Below are 16,617 nucleotides of genomic sequence, written 5' to 3' on the forward strand. Positions count from 1 at the left end.
TGGCTCGGTTGTTTTTCTGTCCAAGTTTTATTTCTAATTAAGCTCAAAGCTCATCACTTCAGTCTGAATCACAGCCCAGGGTGGGGCTGGGACAGCGATGGATGCAGGATCCTGCAGGTTCTCTCCTGACTGGGCTACACCAACAGCAGCTCCTGGTCACAGGATGAGTCAGTGCCACAGCCCTCTGAGGGGAGACAGGGGGGAGTGTGGTGTGAAATCAGGCAGCACCCACCAGACCCCAGGGACCCCCCAAAACAGGCCCCAGAGATCCCTGAAACAGCCCCCAGGGACCCTCTGAACCAGCTCCCAGAGATCCCTGGAAGAGCTCCTAGGGATCCCTGAAACAGCCCCTGGGAACCCCCAAAAGAGCCCTCAAGGACTCCCTGAAACAGCTCCCAAAAATCTCTGAAACAGCCCCCAGGGACCTTCTGAACCAGCTCCCAAAGATCCCTCAAACAGCTCCCAGAAATCCCTAAAATAGCCCCCCAAGGACCCCCCAAAACAGCCCCCAGGAACCTCTGAACCAGCTCCGAGACATCCCTGAAACAGCTCCCAGGAACCCCCAAAAACAGCGCCCAAGGACTCTCTGAACCAGCTCCCAGAGATCCTGAAACAACCTCCAAAAACAACCCTCAAGGACTCCCCAAAGCAGCTCCCAGAGATCCCCAAAGTAGCCCCCAGAAATCCCCCAAACATCCAGGGACCCCCCAAAACCAGCCCCCAGAGACCCCCCAGCACTGGGGTTTGCTGAGCTCCTGCTCACTCCATTCTTTGATGCTTCCAGGATTTACAGCAGGATCCCTGTCAGTTTAATTTAGGGAGGAGGGTGGGATTTTGAGAAAAACTGATGAGAGCAGATGGGACGTGGCTCCTGCACTTGCTCAGCCCCCAAAATTGGTTTGCTGTCTGTTTCCCTCTGCCCCAAACCCTCCCAGTCTCATCCCTGGGGTCTGGACTGGTCCTGGAGCGTGCCCTGGCCGGACGCACGGATGGGACAAAGAATCCCTGGAGCATCCTCCCCTCTCCCACTGTTCTGAGAACCCTGAATTCCCTCCCTGCTGTGCCGGGGCTCGGGACAGCAATCCCAGGATGCCGTGTCGCCCTCACCGGTGCTGCAGCAGATGCCGGGGGCGGCGCAGCTCCCTCCGGAGCCGCAGGGTTTGCGTCCCGACTCGCAGGGCGTGGGCAGGAAGTTTTCCTCCTGGCAGCGCAGCGCCTCCGAGGTGCCGATGTAGCAGCCCAGCTCCTCCCCGCAGCAGATGTTGGGCCCGAAGCAGTGGCCCTTGTTCCGGGGGCCGCAGGGCAGGCACTGCTCGGGGAACAGGGGGGAAAAGGTTGGGAGAAGGGAAGGATGGAGTTGGGAGTGCTCCAAGCCCTCCCAGGACTTACCTTCCTGATGTCCATGTCCAGCACAGCTCGTTTGCCCCCGATGGGGCAGTTCTGGATGTAGCAAGCAGAAGAAATAGTCAGGAGCCCCAGGAGGCAGAGAGCCAGAGCCTTGCAGGACATGGCAGCGGGACAGGGGGGATTTGTGGCTGCTCATCCCGACTGCTGGCCCTGTATTTATAGTCCTGGCTCCTGCTTAGGGATTCTGGCACCGGCGTCACCAGTGCTCCTTAAAAACCACAAGGCATTGCTTCCCACAGCACAGGGCTCGGCTAATAGCCAGAGGTCGAGGACGTGAGGTCAAGGACAAGGTGCTGGTTTTCTCCTCAGTGATGAGTCTGGCAGGGACGTGTGGAGGTTGTGGATGGAACTGGATGGACATGCGGAGTTTGTGGATGGAGCTGGATGAACTGGTGGAGTTTGTGGACGGAGCAGGATGGATGTGTGGAGGTTGTGGACGGAGCTGAAGGAACGTGTGGAGATTGTGGATGGAACTGGATGGATGTGTGGAAGTTGCGGATGGAGCTGGAGGAACGTGTGGAGGTTGTGGATGGAACTGGATGGATGTGTGGATGTTGCGGATGGAGCTGGAGGAATGTGTGGAGGTTGTGGATGGAGCTCGAGGAACACGTGGAGGTTGTGGATGGAGCTGGATGTATGTGTGGAGTTTGAGGATGGAGCTGCATGGACGTGTGGAGTTTGTAGATGGATGTGTGGAGTTTGTGAATGGAGTCTGGGCTTGGGCCCCTTCTCTGGCAGCCCCTTTGGGCTGCTGAGCTGTGGTGTGTCCCGCTGGGAACCCCTCTGGCATGGGGAGGGGAGGGATGAAGGAAGGCTGCTGGAGGTGGGGTGTGTCCATCAGGAGTGGGGTGAGAAGGGTGTGTGCTTCCCTTGGCTTCAAATCCCTTTGGGTGGGAGGAAGCAGCCCCGTATCCTCTGGGATCATCCATGGGAATGTCCGTGTTGGCCCTGGCCTTTGGGGGATGCTCTGCACTGCGTTATCCTTCTCTGGGATAACAGTGACACCCAGCCCATCCCCACCCACTTTCAACCCACAGCTCCAAAGCCACCTGAGAACACCAAACCTCCTGGGCAAAGGCCTGAAATCCCAAATTTCCCCACTGCTTCTCCTTGGAGCTGCACACAAGGATTCAGGGTGGTGTCCTGAGCCCCATCACCAGCAGACAAAGCCCCCCCTCCTCCTCCCTGAGAAGCAGAGCAGAGGATGAGGCCGAAGGCTGACGCAACCACCCAAGGTCCTGCTCCCCCCAGCCCCTTGCCTTCCTTATCCCAATTAGGAGCTTCCAGCTTGAATAAATTTCCTTGCTGAGGACAAACCTTGACGTCCACTGAGATCATTACCCTGCACTGCCTTAATTGGGAATTAGGCAGCCCAGAGCTGGACAGCCATGACCTTTTCCTGTCCCTCTGGCTTGTTTCAAAATCCACCACTTAGCGAGGCTGCCACGAGGGCAGCCAGGTCCCTGTCACCCAGCCCAGTTCAGGGCCAGTCCCTGGGGACAAGGCAGGCAGTGGCATCTATGGAAATGGCTTGGAAATGGGGCTCAGCTCTCCCAGCAGCTCAGCTCTGGCTGCAGCATGGGATGGAGGGAGGGAATTGTCATCCCAAAGCCCCTGTGGCTGCTCCAGGGGTGCTCAGACCCCTGCAGGATGTGTCTCAGGTAGAAAAATGGGGGGAAACCCCCAGTTATCAGCCCCTGGTACTTTTTGGGGACTGGATTTTTGCCTGATTTTGAGGTGACAGAGCAGTCCCAGCTCAGCTCCACATTCCCAGTGCTGCAGGAATGCTGGGGGTTCACATCCTGCATCTTGGAAAATCCGAGTGCTGGAGCTGGGCTGAAAGCCCAGTTCCCTCATCCCAGTTTGGAGTCCCTCATCCATGCTGGTGTCACCCCTTTCCCAAAGATTTTGAGGTGATTTGGGGTTTGCCCCCCTTCCCCAGGGCTGGGATCAGATGCTGGATGTGGGAAGCAGGTCCTGGATCGATCCTACAGGTCCTGGATCGATCCTACAGGTCCTGGATCAGTCCTGGAGGTCCTGGATCAGTCCTGGAGGTCCTGGATCAATCCTGCATCCCCTGGATCGATCCTGCAGGTCCTGGATTGATCCTGGAGGTCCTGGATCGATTCTGCAGGTCCTGGATCGATCCTGCAAGTCCTGGATCAATCCTACATGTCCTGGATCAATCTTGCAGGTCCTGGATTGATCCTGGATGTCCTGGATCCATCCTGCAGGTCCTGGATCAATCCTGCAGGTCCTGGATCAATCCTGCATGTCCTGGATCAATCTCGCGGGTCCTGGATTGATCCTGGATGTCCTGGATCCATCCTGCAGGTCCTGGATCAATCCTGCATCCCCTGGGGGCACAGGGAGTGTCCCTGATCCTGCTGGAGTCAGGGAGCTCCACCTCCCGGCAGGCGCCACCTCCCTCAGGGACACTATAAAGGACGAGCTGTCCCCTGTGCCCTGGCCAGTGCCAGCCTGGAGAGACCTCGGAGCCAGGAGCCTGCAGGGTAAGCGAGCCGGGAGAGGGTTGGGATACCCCAAGTCCTGGCGGTGACTGTGGGATAACGGGGACTGATCCTCCCTGAGGGTGTCCAGAGGGGATGGGGAAAGATGGGACCAGCTCTGGGGGGGGTCTTTGGAGCTGGGAGCCCAAACCTCTCTGCTCTTGAGGGATTTGGGGTGCTTTTTCATTTTCCTGACTTTTTATCATTTTTAGTAGATGCTGTGCTGATTGCTGAAGGCAGCGAGGCCCCAGATCTGCCCCAAGGACGGGCTTGGCCACGAGGTAAGGTGACAGTGCCACATCCCAGCTGTCCCCACTCCCCTGGGGCTGGGAGTGCTGCTGGGTGGGACCCCATGGCCAGATCCCAAATTCCAGCTCTGCCTGGGAGCTGAAATGAGAGAGCCCAAATCCTGCACCCAGCCCAGTCAAACCACTGCACTCTGTGGGGATCTGGGGATGGAAAATCCTCCAGCACCCCCATCCTGAGCCTCAGCCACATCCCCGGGATTTGGGGACAGAAGCCCATCCAAAATCCCCTTCCTGAGCCCCACCCAGACCCCATGGTTTGATCTGGGGACAGAAGAGTCTCCATCAGCCCCATTCTGACCCCCAGCCAGATCCCCTGGTTGGATCTGGGGACAGAAGACCCTCCAATATCCCTTTCCTGTGCCTCAGCCAGATCCCATGGTTGGATCTGAGTTCAGAAGATCCTCCAGCAGCCCCATCCTCAGCCCCCAGTCACATCCCCTGGATCTGGGGACAGAAGACCCTCCAAAATCCCCTTCCTAAACCCCAGCCAGATCTCCTGGATCTGGGGACAGAAGATGCCGCAGCACCCCCATCCTGAGCCCCAGCCAGACCCCCTGGAGCCCCCAGGAGCCGCCCCCAGTGCCCAGGACGAGGCCACCACAGTGCACGAGGGCTTTTATTGGGTCAGGTATGTACAGAGCCGAGCTGGGGGGTCTGTCAGGGTAAGGGGGGGCTCCCCACGCCCTGGCTCAGAGCAGGGGGTGCTTGCCCTGCTGCTGCTGCTGCTGCTGCTGCTGCCGGTTCGCCAAGTGCATGAGCTTGAGGAGCAGATCCCCGGCCGAGCCATCCAGCAGCGTCAGGTTCTTCTCGTCCGCCGCCTCCTGAGCGCCCTCGCCGCCCTCGTCCAGGCAGGCGCTGTCCATGGTGCAGGTCTCTGCCGCGGGAGGATAAAGGTGGAGTGGCTCGGGTTTTTTGGGATCATCGGGGAGGTGTTTATGGCTGGGGAAGGGGTTGGTGGCAGCCTGGGGGACCAGCACAGCTCGTACCCTGAAAATGATGGTTCAGCTCCTTCCCCTGCTAATGAACCCCCAGGCAAACCTAATCTCCATCATTTCATCACTCTATCTCTCCTGTTGAGCAGGGAGCAGGGATGGGGTTTCTGGCATGTCAGGGAGGCTGTGCTGGCCAGGAAATCTCATGGTGCATCAGGAAGGGGCTGAGAGCCCAATCCTTTAGAGTCAGAATGGTTTGGGTTGGAAGGGACCTCTAAGAACATCTTGTGCCATGGGCAGGGACATCTTTCACTATCCCAGGGTGCTCCAAGCCCCCTCCAACCTGGCCTGGGACACTGCCAGGGATCCAGGGGCAGCCACAGCTTCTCACCCTCACAGGGAACAATTCCTAATTCCCAATATCCCACCTAACCCTGCCCAGAGAGGGAATTGGGGTAAAGTGAGAAAAGTCACGGCTTGAGACGACAGAATGATGGAATGGTTTGGGAAGGGACCTTAAATCCCATCCAGTGCCACCCCTGCCATGGCAGGGACACCTCCCACTGTCCCAGGTACCACATCCAACCTGTCCTTGGACACTTCCAGGGATCCAGGGGCAGCCACAGCTTCTCTGGGCACCCCATGCCAGACCCTCCCCACCCTCCCAGTGAACAACTCCTTCCTTACCCCCACCCTGAACCCACCATCCCCAAATCACCTCCCAACACCTCTTCCCCTCCACCCCTCACTTCCCCCTCCCTAAACCCATCCCACCCCAGCAGCTCTGCGTTCCCTGCCGAGCCCTCCCCGTTCCCTCCCCGCCCTCCGTGTCCGTTCCCGGTTACCGGCGCTGCAGCAGATGCCGGGCGCGGCGCAGCGGCCGCCGGAGCCGCAGGGCTGCCCCTCGGGCTGGCAGGGCGAGGGCAGCGCGTCCTCCTGCGCGCAGCGCCGCGTCTCCGCCGTGCCCAGGTAACAGCCCAGCTCCGCGCCGCAGCAGATGCCGGGCCCGAAGCAGCTCCCTCTGTTGCCGGGACCGCAGGGCAGGCACTGCGGGGAGGAGCTGCCTCAGTGATCCCAACAAACCCGAACAAACCCTTCGTGCACACCCCGGGGTTAGAAACCCCCACGGGGATGCACCTCTGTGGATGGAGCTGGATGGACGTGTGGATGTTGTGGATGGAGCTGGATGGAGATGTGGAGGTTGTGGATGGAGCTGGATGGATGTGTGGAGGTTGTGGATGGAGCTGGAAGAATGTATGGAGGTTGTGGAGGGACATGAGGATGTTGTGGATGGAGCTGGATGGACGTGTGGATGTTGTGGATGGAGCTGGAAGAATGTATGGAGGTTGTGGAGGTTGTGGATGGAGCTGGATGGATGTGTGGAGGTTGTGGATGGAGATGTGGAGGTTGTGGATGGACATGTGGAGGTTGTGGATGGAGCTGGAGGAATGTATGGAGGTTGTGGAGGTTGTGGATGGAGCCGGATGGATGTGTGGAATTTGTGGATGGAGCTGGATGGATGTGTGGAGGTTGTGGCTGGATATGTGGAGGTTGTGGATGGAGATGTGGAGGTTGTGGCTGGATATGTGGAGGTTGCGGATGGAGATGTGGAGTTTGTGGATGGAATCTGGGGCTTGGGGCCCTTCTCTGGCAGCCCCTTTGGGCTGCTGAGCTGTGGTGTGTCCCGCTGGGAACCCCTCTGGCATGGAGAGGGAAGGGATGAAGGATGGAAAGAAGCTCCCCACCAGCTCCTCTTCCAGCTTCTGGAGGTGCCACACTGCCACCAGCAACGGTGACCTTGTGTCCCGGCTTTGGGGTGTCCCCATGAGCTCCCTGTGCCCTGTCTGTGCTCTGTCCTGTCCTGCCCAACAGGACAGTCTGCTGAGCCTCTTCTCCAGGTGCCAACAACACTTTGGAGCTGTCACTCCTCTGCCACTGCCCCATTGTGTGTCCCTCCACCACCTCAAAAACCCCACAGGGAGCTTCTGCACCCCCCAGAGCCTCTCTCTCTCTGGGTATGGAAAGCAGCTCCCCACCAGCTCCTCTTCCAGGTCTTGGATCTGCCACAATGCCACCAGCAATGGTCACTGCCACCAGCAATGGTGACCTTGTGCCCCTGCTTTGGGGTGTCCCCATGAGCTCCCTGTCCCCATGACCAAGGTCCCCATGCCCTCCCTGTCCCCTGTCCGTGCTCTGTCCTGTCCTGCTGCCCCCAGCCCTGCAGGATGCTCTGCTGAGCCTCATTCCAGGTGCCAACAGCACTTTGGGGCTGTCACTCCTCCACCACTGTCCCACCCCAAATCCCCTCTGCTCCCTGGAGGGTGGCACAGTGCCAGGGTGCCCAGAGGTGACCCCCAGAGCCCCCCGTCCCTCCAGGGGCTCCCTCCCTGTCCCCATCTCCCATCCCGTACCTGTCTCAGGGCTGTGTCCCCATCTCCCATCCCGTACCTGTCTCAGGGCCGTGTCCCCATCTCCCATCCCGTACCTGTCTCCCGGCTGTGTCCCCATCTCCCGTCCCGTACCTGTCTCAGGGCTGTGTCCCCATCTCCCGTCCCGTACCTGTCTCACGGCTGTGTCCCCATCTCCCGTCCCGTACCTGTCTCACGGCTGTGTCCCCATCTCCCATCCCGTACCTGTCTCACGGCTGTGTCCCCCAGCGCTCGCTTCCCGCCGCGGGGGCAGTTCTGGATGTAGCAGGCGGAGGAGAGGGCGAGGAGGCAGAGGAAGGAGAGGGGCAGCGAAGGCTCGGCCATGGTGCAGGGGAAGCTGCTCCGGCTCTCTGGCCCCGTGCTGAGAGCGCCGCTATTTATGCAGCCATCACCCCTTCCCCGGGGAGGAGGAGGAGGAAGAAGAGGGGTGGGTTGAGTTTTTTTGTTGTTTTTCCTTTTTTTTTTTTTTTCTATTTTTTTTCTTCTTTTTTTTTTTTTTTTTTTTTTCTCCCAAATCGCATCCAAGCAAATCTGTAACTGAGATGATTCAGAGCAGCAGCACTCGGGGCTGGTGAATCCCACCCTTGGCTGCTCCAGGGGCACGGGCCGGCCCTGGATGGGCTTGGGAGGGTTCAGGGAGAGGTGATCCTTCAGAAGGTCTGGTTTGGGGAGGGATGGGGGTTTGGAAGAGGCATTTTGGGGAGGGATGTGGATTTGGAGACAGATGTTCATTCAGGAGATACGATTTTGGGAAGGTTTTTGTATGGGGGTGATGCTGGTTTGGGATGGATGTGGATTTTGGGATGCAGATTTTGGGATGGATCTGGGTTTGGGGACAGATGTTTGTTCAGGAGATGTGGTTTTGGGAAAGATGCAGATTTTGGGATGCAGTCTGGGGAGGGATGTGTGTTTAGGGACAGATGTTGATTTAGGAGATGTGGCTTTGGGAAGGGTGCAGATTTTGAGATGCTGGTTTGGGGGTGATGCTGGTTTGGGAAGGATGTGGATTTTGGGATGGATCTGGGTTTGGGGACAGATGTTTGTTCAGGAAATGTGGGTTTGGGAAAGATGCAGATTTTGGGATTTACTCTGGGGAGGGATGTGGGTTTAGGGGCAGATGTTGATTTAGGAGATGTGGGTTTGGGAAAGATGCAGATTTTGGGAGGGTTTTGGTTTGAGGGTGATGCTGGCGTGGGATGGATGCAGATTTTGGGAGAGGTGCTGGTTTCAGCGGCATGTTGCTCTGGGAGCAATGCTGATTTGGGGAGGGATAAGGGTTTGGAAGGTGCTGCTTTAGAGAGGGTTGTTTATCTGGAGGATTCTGATTTGGGATTGATGCCGGCTTGGAAGGATGCTGATTTTCGGAGAGGTGCTGGTTTGGGAAGGGATGCTGCTCTGAAGGGGGGGATGGTTTGGGAAGTGGTGTTTGTTGGGAGCATGCTGGCCCGGGAGGGATGCTGCTTTGAGGGATGCTGATGTAGGGAGGGTTGCTGATTTTGGGAAGGGATGCTGCTTTAGGGATGCTGCTTTAGGGGAGGGATGCTGCTTTGGGGTGCTGGTTTAGGGAGGGATGCTCATTTTTGGCACGCTGCTTTGGGGGATGCTGGTTTGGGGATGGATGCTGGTTTGTGGGATGCTGCTTTGACTGATGCTGCTCTGGGAGGGGATACTGGACAGGAGTGATGGGGTTGGGGCTGGGAGAGAGCCCTGGGTGCACAAACACCCCAAAGCAGGGGCTGGGCTGCAGCGTTGGGGTGCAGGGCAGGACTCTGTCCCCAGAGTGATCCATTCACGTCACCCACGGCTCTCCTGCCTCTTCCTCCTTCTCTCCAGGAAACCAGAAGGGAAAGCACTGGGAGAGGGGAGAGCAAAAGCAAAGGCAGCTCTGGGGCTGGCACAGCACACTCATGTCACCCTTGGCCTGTCAGAAACATCTGTACAGGACAAACACCATCATCATCCCCCTGTCCCACCCAGCCATGAACATTCCTGCTGTTCCCAGCTCCCTTTTTCCAGCTACACCGAGGGCAACCTCAGCAATGTGGAAAATGAATGTGCAGAGAGGAATCTGGTGCCTGTGAGTATCCATCCTCTGCTTCTCCCCCCCAGAAAATGCTGAGACTGGCTCACAGTGACCAGGAGGGTTTGTTTGGGAGGGTGCTGGAGAGTGTGGGGGTGCTGCCAGCTGTGGTTTTATCTTTATCTTCACATAAGGTGGGGAATTGAGGCAGAGAACCATAAAAATCAGCCCAGGCATCACTTGGGGTGGCTGAACACATTTTCCCCCTTCCCCTCATTAGTTTCCTTCATTTTCTCCCCCTCATTAACATTCCTTTCCTGCTGGACAAACCCCCCAGCCCCAGTTAGAGGGTGCCACCCTGGGTGGGGAAGGGGCTGCTCTGCCTGAGCATCCCAAAGGGAACGGTGATCGTGGGATCACATTGATCAACATGGAAAACCTTGGTGTTTGTCCCAAAATGCTTTGAAAAGCTCCACAGGAAGCGATGCTGGACGGGGCTGAACCCCAAGGGAAACTGAGGCACACAGAGAAGCATTTAATGCATCAGTGCTGGGGCTCCCAGCCCACCCTCAGCTCCTGCCCGGTGATTTTGGAGCACGAATCAACCTGAGGAGTGACAATCCTGAGCTTTGGGGCTCTGCTGGGTGACACCAGGGCCATTTCATTTTGTCTCCCTCATTAATTAATCCCTTTTCTGGTGGACAAACACCCCAGCCCCACTTAGAGGGTGCTACCCTGGGTGGGGAAGGGGCTGCTCTGCCTGAGCATCCCAAAGGGAACGGTGATCCCACTGCAATCCTCCCTGGAAAACCTTGGTGTTTGTCCCAAATTGGTTTGAAAAGCTCCACAGGAAGCGATGCTGGAGGGGGCTGAACCCCAAGGGAAACTGAGGCACACAGGGAAGCATTTAATGCATCAGTGTTGGGGCTCGCAGCCCACCCTCAGCTCCTGCCCGGTGATTTTGGAGCACGGATTAACCCAGGGAGGTGACAGTCCCGGGCTTTGGGCTCTGCTGGGTGACACCAGGGCCATCCCCTCCCCTGGAGGGGCTGAGGGCGGCCCCAGCCCCTGACTCAGCCCTCGCTGGGACCGAGGGAGCAGCGAGTTCCCAGATTTGCCCCGTGATGCTGAATCACCCCCGTGGGGGATTTAACACCAGCATCATGAACACCATCCTCATTTCCCCATCCAAAGCCATCCCTTCACAGCAGGAACCCAAACCCTCTTACGTTGCAGGGCCGAGGAGGACGCACGAAGCCCTCGGCTGGGAAAACTTTTCTTTAAAAGAGCCCCAAATGTCAGCTCTAAATTGGGTGTTACGGGCTCGTGCTCCGTCTCTTCATTACTGTATCGTAAAATTACATTAGCCGGGAACGATCTGCATTCAAATGACTCTGTGTCTGGAATGATAACGCAGGAATATGAGATTAAAATGTAATTATGCTCTTTAAAGTCAAGGAAGGTTAATAAAATGTTTTTTCCGAGTTGCAGAGGCTCCGCAGCTGCGGAATCACTTACGGGAATCAAGGGTGGGAAAAGGGAGGGGGAAAGGGGTGGGAAACACAGAAAAGGGGTTTGGGAGGGAAATATTGGGGTCACCTGGGGTGAGTGATGGGATAAGGGATGCCAGGGGTGGGCAGAGCCGGCCCTGCTGGGCTGTGATGCTCCCAGGGTATTGCTGGGCCCCCATCCCACATCCTGCCCCCAAATGAGGGCTCAGAGTTGGACCCCAAATCCTCCAACACCAATCCCAGGGTCCCTTCTCTGTGTCCCCAGCAAGGATTTGCTCTGCCACGTCCCTGCTCTTCCCCAGAGGATGCTCCTGCTCCCCTGACAGCCCCCAGAGGCTCAGAGTGACACTGAGCAGGGTGGCAGTGCTGCCATCCCCGTCCCAGCTCCCCTCGGGAATGAGGGAAATCCCAAAGGGATTGGGAATGGGGCAGCAGCCTCAAATCTGCCCCCTTGCTCAGCCCAAATACAGCTCCAGCTCTTGTCCACACCATCAAAGGGTCTGGGGCTGCCAGAGGGGCTCAGCCATGGAAATCATGGAATCTGTGAGGTTGGAAAAGCTTTCCAAGATCATCAAATCCAACCATTCCCCCAGCAGTGCCAAGGCCACCCCCATGTCCCCAAGTGCCACATCCACGTGGCTTTTAAATCCCTCCAGGGATGGGCACTCCAAACTGCCATGGGCAGCTGTGCCAGGGCTGGAAAACCCTTTCCATGGAGAAATCTTCCCAAATATCCAACCTGAACCTCCCCTTTCCTTCATTAACAGCAGGAGCTTCCCAGAGGGGTTTTGTCTCCCTTTTGGAGGCAGGGGAAGGGAGGGAGGTGATGGAGCTTGGCTGCAGCCCACGGAGCTCCAGGGCCAAAGTTTCACCAGGATAAATGAGAGTGACAACAACTAACCAGGATAAACCTGGAGTGTTGGAACATGGGATGAATTTCACTGATTTTAGTGACAAACATTCCATGAGGATAAACCAGAGGGATGCTGGAAAATGGGGTGAATTTCACCGATTTCTTGTGACAAAATTCCATTAGGATAAACCAGAAGACGCTGGAAAATGGGATGAATTTCACTGATTTGCAGTGCCAACATTACAACCAGGAAAAACCAGAGAATACTGGAAAATGGGATGAATTTCACTGATTTGCAGTGACAAACATTCCATCAGGATAAACCAGAAGATGCTGGAAAATGGGATGTAGTGACAACATTCCATCAGGATAAAAAAGAGGAATGTTAAACTGGGGATGAATTTCACTGATTTTAGTGACAAACATTCCATGACGATAAACCACAGGGATGTTGGAAAATGGGGTGTATTTCACAGTGGCAACATTCCATGAGGATAAACCAGGGGGATGCTGGAAAATGGGATGAATTTCACTGATTTGCAGTGACAAACATTCCATCAGGATAAACCAGAAGATGCTGGAAAATGGGATGTAGTGACAACATTCCATCAGGATAAAAAAGAGGAATGTTAAAAATGGGGTGAATTTCACTGATTTAAGTGACAAATATTCCATCAGGATAAAAAAGAGGAATGTTAAATTGGGGATGAATTTCACTGATTTTAGTGACAAACATTCCATGAGGATAAACCAGAGGGATGCTGGAAAATGGGGTGAATTTCACTGATTTGTAATAGCAACACTCCGTCAGGATAAGCCAGAGGGATGCTGGAAAATGGGATGGAATGCTGGAAAATGGCATTCCATCAGGATAAACCAGAGGAATGCTGGAAAATGGGATGAATTTCATTGATTTTTGCATTTCCTGCCTGTCTGTGGCTGGAGGGGGATGCAGCAGGGAAGGAGAAGCTTCTTGAAGGCGCCCCGTGGAGAGGGCCAGGCTGGCAGGGGACAAGGGAGAGCTCCCTGCCCCTGCCTGGGGCTCTAATGCTCCTCAAATGGCTCTGTCACTGTCACCCCGGCCCCTGGCTGATCCTCCCCTCTCAGCACAGCTCAAGATGCTGCTCTGCCTCCCTGACAGCTGGAAAACAGCTCTGATGCCTCTTTAAAGGCAGCACAGGAAAGTTAAGATTGGCTGGGGCACAGCTTTGATCATTTGCCAGGGCCAAATCCACCCTGCCGGGCTGTGGATGTCACACAGGGAGGTCACTGACCAACAAGGGATGGATTTGTCCAAAAAAAAATATGATGCTTGAAGGGACAGCATTAGAGGAAATTGCTCAGGCTGCAATCAATTCCATTGCCCAGCTCCCAGGGAGAGCACAGGCCTGGGGCTGGAAATAAACCTGCTGTGGCATCCATGTGGGGGATCTGGGGAGGGGTGCTGGTTTGGGGAATGATGGTTTAGGGAGGGATGCTGCTTTGTGGGATGCTGGTTTGGGGAGGGATGCTGGTTTGTAGGGTGCTGGTTTAGGGAAGGATGATGATTTTTGGGATGCTACTTTAGGGAGGGATGCTGGTTTGTGGAATGCTGATTTGGGAAGGGATGCTGGTTTGTGGGACACTGCTTTGAGGGATGCTGATTTAGGGAGGGATGATGATTTTTGGGTTGCTGGTTTAGGGACAGATGCTGCTTTGTGGGATGATGGTTTGCGGGATCCTGATTTAGGGAAGGATGCTGCTTAGTGGGATGCTGGTTTAGGGAGGGATAATGATTTTTGGGATGCTGGTTTGGGAAGGGATGCTGGTTTGTAGGGTGCTGGTTTAGGGAGGGATGCTGATTTGGGGGATGTTGGTTTAGGGGATGCTGATTTAGGGAGGGATGCTGGTTTGTGGGGTGCTGGTTTAGGGAGGAATGCTGATTTTTGGGATGCTGGTTTGTAGCATGCTGATTTGGGGATGCTGCTTTGTAGGGTGTTGATTTAGGGAGGGATGCTGGTTTGTAGGATGCTGGTTTAGGGAGGAATGCTGCTTTAGGGGATGCTGATTTAGGGAGGGATGGTGCTTTGGGGGGTGCTGGTTTGGGGGATGCTGGTTTGGGGAGGGATGCTGGTTTGTGGGATGTTGATTTAGGGAGGAATGCTCATTTTTGGCACGCTGCTTTGTGGGATGCTGGTTTGTGGAATGCTGGTTTGTGGGATGCTGGTTTGTGGATGCTGCTCTGGGAGGGGACATGGAGGGCAGTGATGGGGTTGGGGCTGGGAGAGAGCCCTGGGTGCACAAACACCCCAAACCAGGGGCTGCGCTGCAGCGTTGGGGTGCAGGGCAGGACTCTGTCCCCAGAGTGCTCCATTCACGTCACCCATGGCTCTCCTGCCTCTTCCTCCTTTTCTCCAGGAAACCAGAAGGGAAAGCACTGGGAGAGGGGAGAGCAAAAGCAAAGGCAGCTCTGGGGCTGGCACAGCACACTCATGTCACCCTTGGGCTGTCAGAAACAGGAGGGCTGTGGGTCCTGGCTCTGTCACCCCCACCCTGGGGTGCAGAGAGGGTCCCTGCTGCCCACAGGGGTCTCAGTGCCCTGGGATCAGGGGGATTCACACCCAACTGGGGCAGGGGATCCTTCCCTGAGCTCCAAAATGTGGGAAATTCATCCCTGGATCCCCTGCAAGGGGGAACACAGAGGGTGAAATGTGCTGGCAAGGGTCCCAGAGGGCTGAGGAGGAGGAATTGGGGGATGAAGGCTCTGAGAACCTGCAGTGGGGTGGAGATGAGCCCTGCTCTGGTGTCCCAACACCAGCCCATTCCTTCCAACCCCTGCTCGGTGTGGCTCCTGCCCCTCCCTGCAGGACAAAGGGAACCTGGAGGAAATTTGGGGTGGAGGAAATTTGGAATGGAGGAAATTTGGGGTGGAGGAAATCTGGGATGAAGGAAATTTGGGATGGAGGAAATTTGGAAAGGAGGAAATTTGGAATGGAAGAAATTTGGGATGGAGGAAATCTGAGATGGAGGAAATCTGGGATGGAGGAAATTTGGGATGAAGGAAATTTGGGATGGAGGAAATTTGGAATGGAGGAAATTTTGGATGGAGGAAATCTGGGATGAAGGAAATTTGAGATGGAGGAAATTTGGGATGAAGGAAATTTGGGATGGAGGAAATTTGGAATGGAGGAAATCTGGGATAGAGGAAATTTGAGATGGAGGAAATTTGAGATGGAGGAAATTTGCGATGAAGGAAATTTGGAATGGAAGAAATTTGAGATGGAGGAAATCTGGGATGGAGGAAATCTGGGATGGAGGAAATCTGGGATGGAGGAAATCTGGGATGAAGGAAATTTGAGATGGAGGAAATTTGGGATGGAGGAAATCCGGGATGGAGGAAATTTGGGATGGAGGAAATCTGGGATAGAGGAAATTTGGAATGGAGGAAATCTGGGATGGAGGAAATCTCGGATGGAGGAAATTTGGGATAGAGGAAATGTGGGATGGAGGAAATTTGGGATGGAGGAAATTTGGGATGGAGGAAATCTGGGATGGAGGAAATGTGGGATGGAGGAAATTTGGGAGGAAGGAAATTTGGGATGGAGGAAATCTGGGATGGAGGAAATTTTGGATGCCTCCACCCGGATCCCTGCCCACCTCAGGACACCACAAGGAACTTTTGGGCACTGCAGAAACTTGTCAGAACCGGTGGCTTTGGAAGCATCCAGGCTTTGCTGGCTCTGGGGATCCTCCCCCTTGCCTGGGGGAGGTGTGAGAGCTGAATCACCCCGGGATTGCTCACTGCAAACACGACACCAGCACTGCCATGGAGCGCAGTTACTGCCTCTGAATCGTGGGGTTTTTAGGAATTTTGTGCCTATTTCCTAAGTGTTTATTATTTTAAGAAATGTGATTTTCTATTTTTGCAGGGCTGTGAAGTCCTGCTGATGCAGACAGGGTCAGGATCAGCACAAAGTTGGGCTCCAGGGCATGAGCAGCTCCTTGCCAACACCACAACTCTGCTCAGGTGCCTCTTGAGAGCAAAGAAAGGTGTGAGCAAGGCGAGCTGAGCCAGCTGGAGGCTGTTATGGCCCAGCACATCAATGAAGTGGCACCAGCAGGGGGTTGTGGAGGTGACAAACTTTGATGTCACCTTACCCCAGCATAGCCAGAACAGAACATATCCAAGTTGTTTTTTTGTCTGGCTCTTTCTCTCTGAAGCCCCCATGGGTTCAGATGTCTGAGTCTCATCCCTGTGATGAAGCTGCTGTCACAACCCCTCTGACACCCCCTGCCTGCAGCTCCTCAGGGCTGGTTTGGCTTTTCCCAGCCCATTTCCTCCTCTGCCAACAGATTCACTCCATGACACCATTAAGCCTCAGGATGAAACCAATTAGCAGCCAGAGAGAGAGAGAGACAGAACCTGACTTTAAACATTTTATTAAGGCTTAAATGTCTATCAGCCAGCCAGGAGCTGGGCTGCTCACACACATAAACCGAGAGGGTGGGATGGGATGGCTTTTCTACAAGAGTCTGATGAGCAGGGGGGGATCACTGCCAGCTCCTCCCACCCCAGCCACGGCCCATTCCAGCATGGGAGAGCCAGGTGGGCGAGGGGAGGAGGTCAGAGGAGGGAATTTGTGTGTGCTGTCACTCACAAGGGCTTTT

General features: G+C 55.5%; 2 protein-coding genes and 1 long non-coding RNA gene across 5 annotated transcripts; 1 reads left to right on the plus strand and 2 right to left on the minus strand.

The window, feature by feature from the left end:
* Positions 1-4: 4 nt before the first annotated feature.
* On the minus strand, positions 5-1,556 carry LOC102069964 (neurophysin 1). The gene is made up of 3 exons (XM_005494991.4): positions 1,390-1,556; positions 1,108-1,309; positions 5-184 (listed from the first exon to the last, which is right to left on the minus strand). Exons 1-3 carry the CDS (start codon positions 1,507-1,509, stop codon positions 135-137), a joined length of 372 nt encoding a protein of 123 aa, XP_005495048.1. The 5' UTR covers positions 1,510-1,556; the 3' UTR covers positions 5-134.
* A 2,222-nt stretch (positions 1,557-3,778) lies between these two features.
* Positions 3,779-11,090, plus strand: LOC113460255 (uncharacterized). Of its 3 annotated transcripts, none has more exons than XR_012580346.1 (5): positions 3,779-3,920; positions 4,130-4,198; positions 4,592-4,853; positions 9,420-9,663; positions 10,077-11,090. It is a non-coding gene; the product is annotated as an uncharacterized LOC113460255 (long non-coding RNA). The 3 variants fall into 3 exon arrangements; XR_012580345.1 differs by having other exon boundaries at positions 10,843-11,090; XR_012580344.1 differs by having other exon boundaries at positions 9,420-11,090.
* On the minus strand, positions 4,824-7,960 carry LOC141729088 (vasotocin-neurophysin VT-like). Its single transcript, XM_074540568.1, has 3 exons — positions 7,791-7,960; positions 6,003-6,204; positions 4,824-5,099 (listed from the first exon to the last, which is right to left on the minus strand). The coding sequence occupies exons 1-3, from the start codon at positions 7,908-7,910 to the stop codon at positions 4,915-4,917; spliced, it is 507 nt and encodes a 168-aa protein (XP_074396669.1). The 5' UTR covers positions 7,911-7,960; the 3' UTR covers positions 4,824-4,914.
* Positions 11,091-16,617: the final 5,527 nt, after the last annotated feature.

Source organism: Zonotrichia albicollis, chromosome 5 (assembly GCF_047830755.1).
Source record: "Zonotrichia albicollis isolate bZonAlb1 chromosome 5, bZonAlb1.hap1, whole genome shotgun sequence".
Taxonomy (NCBI): Eukaryota; Metazoa; Chordata; class Aves; order Passeriformes; family Passerellidae; genus Zonotrichia; species Zonotrichia albicollis.

Bases quoted from the DNA above. Each gene is read 5' to 3' on its own strand.
- LOC102069964 (XM_005494991.4), bottom strand. From the start codon at position 1,509: ATGTCCTGCAAGGCTCTGGCTCTCTGCCTCCTGGGGCTCCTGACTATT. The intron at 1,310-1,389 runs GTAAGTCCTGGG...TTCCCCGAGCAG, and splicing joins TGGACATGGACATCAGGAAG to TGCCTGCCCTGCGGCCCCCG. The intron at 185-1,107 runs GTGAGGGCGACA...GTCTCCCCTCAG, and splicing joins CGGCATCTGCTGCAGCACCG to AGGGCTGTGGCACTGACTCA.
- LOC141729088 (XM_074540568.1), bottom strand. From the start codon at position 7,910: ATGGCCGAGCCTTCGCTGCCCCTCTCCTTCCTCTGCCTCCTCGCCCTC. The intron at 6,205-7,790 runs GTACGGGATGGG...TCCTCCCCGCAG, and splicing joins GGGACACAGCCGTGAGACAG to TGCCTGCCCTGCGGTCCCGG. The intron at 5,100-6,002 runs GTAACCGGGAAC...CTCCCGCGGCAG, and splicing joins CGGCATCTGCTGCAGCGCCG to AGACCTGCACCATGGACAGC.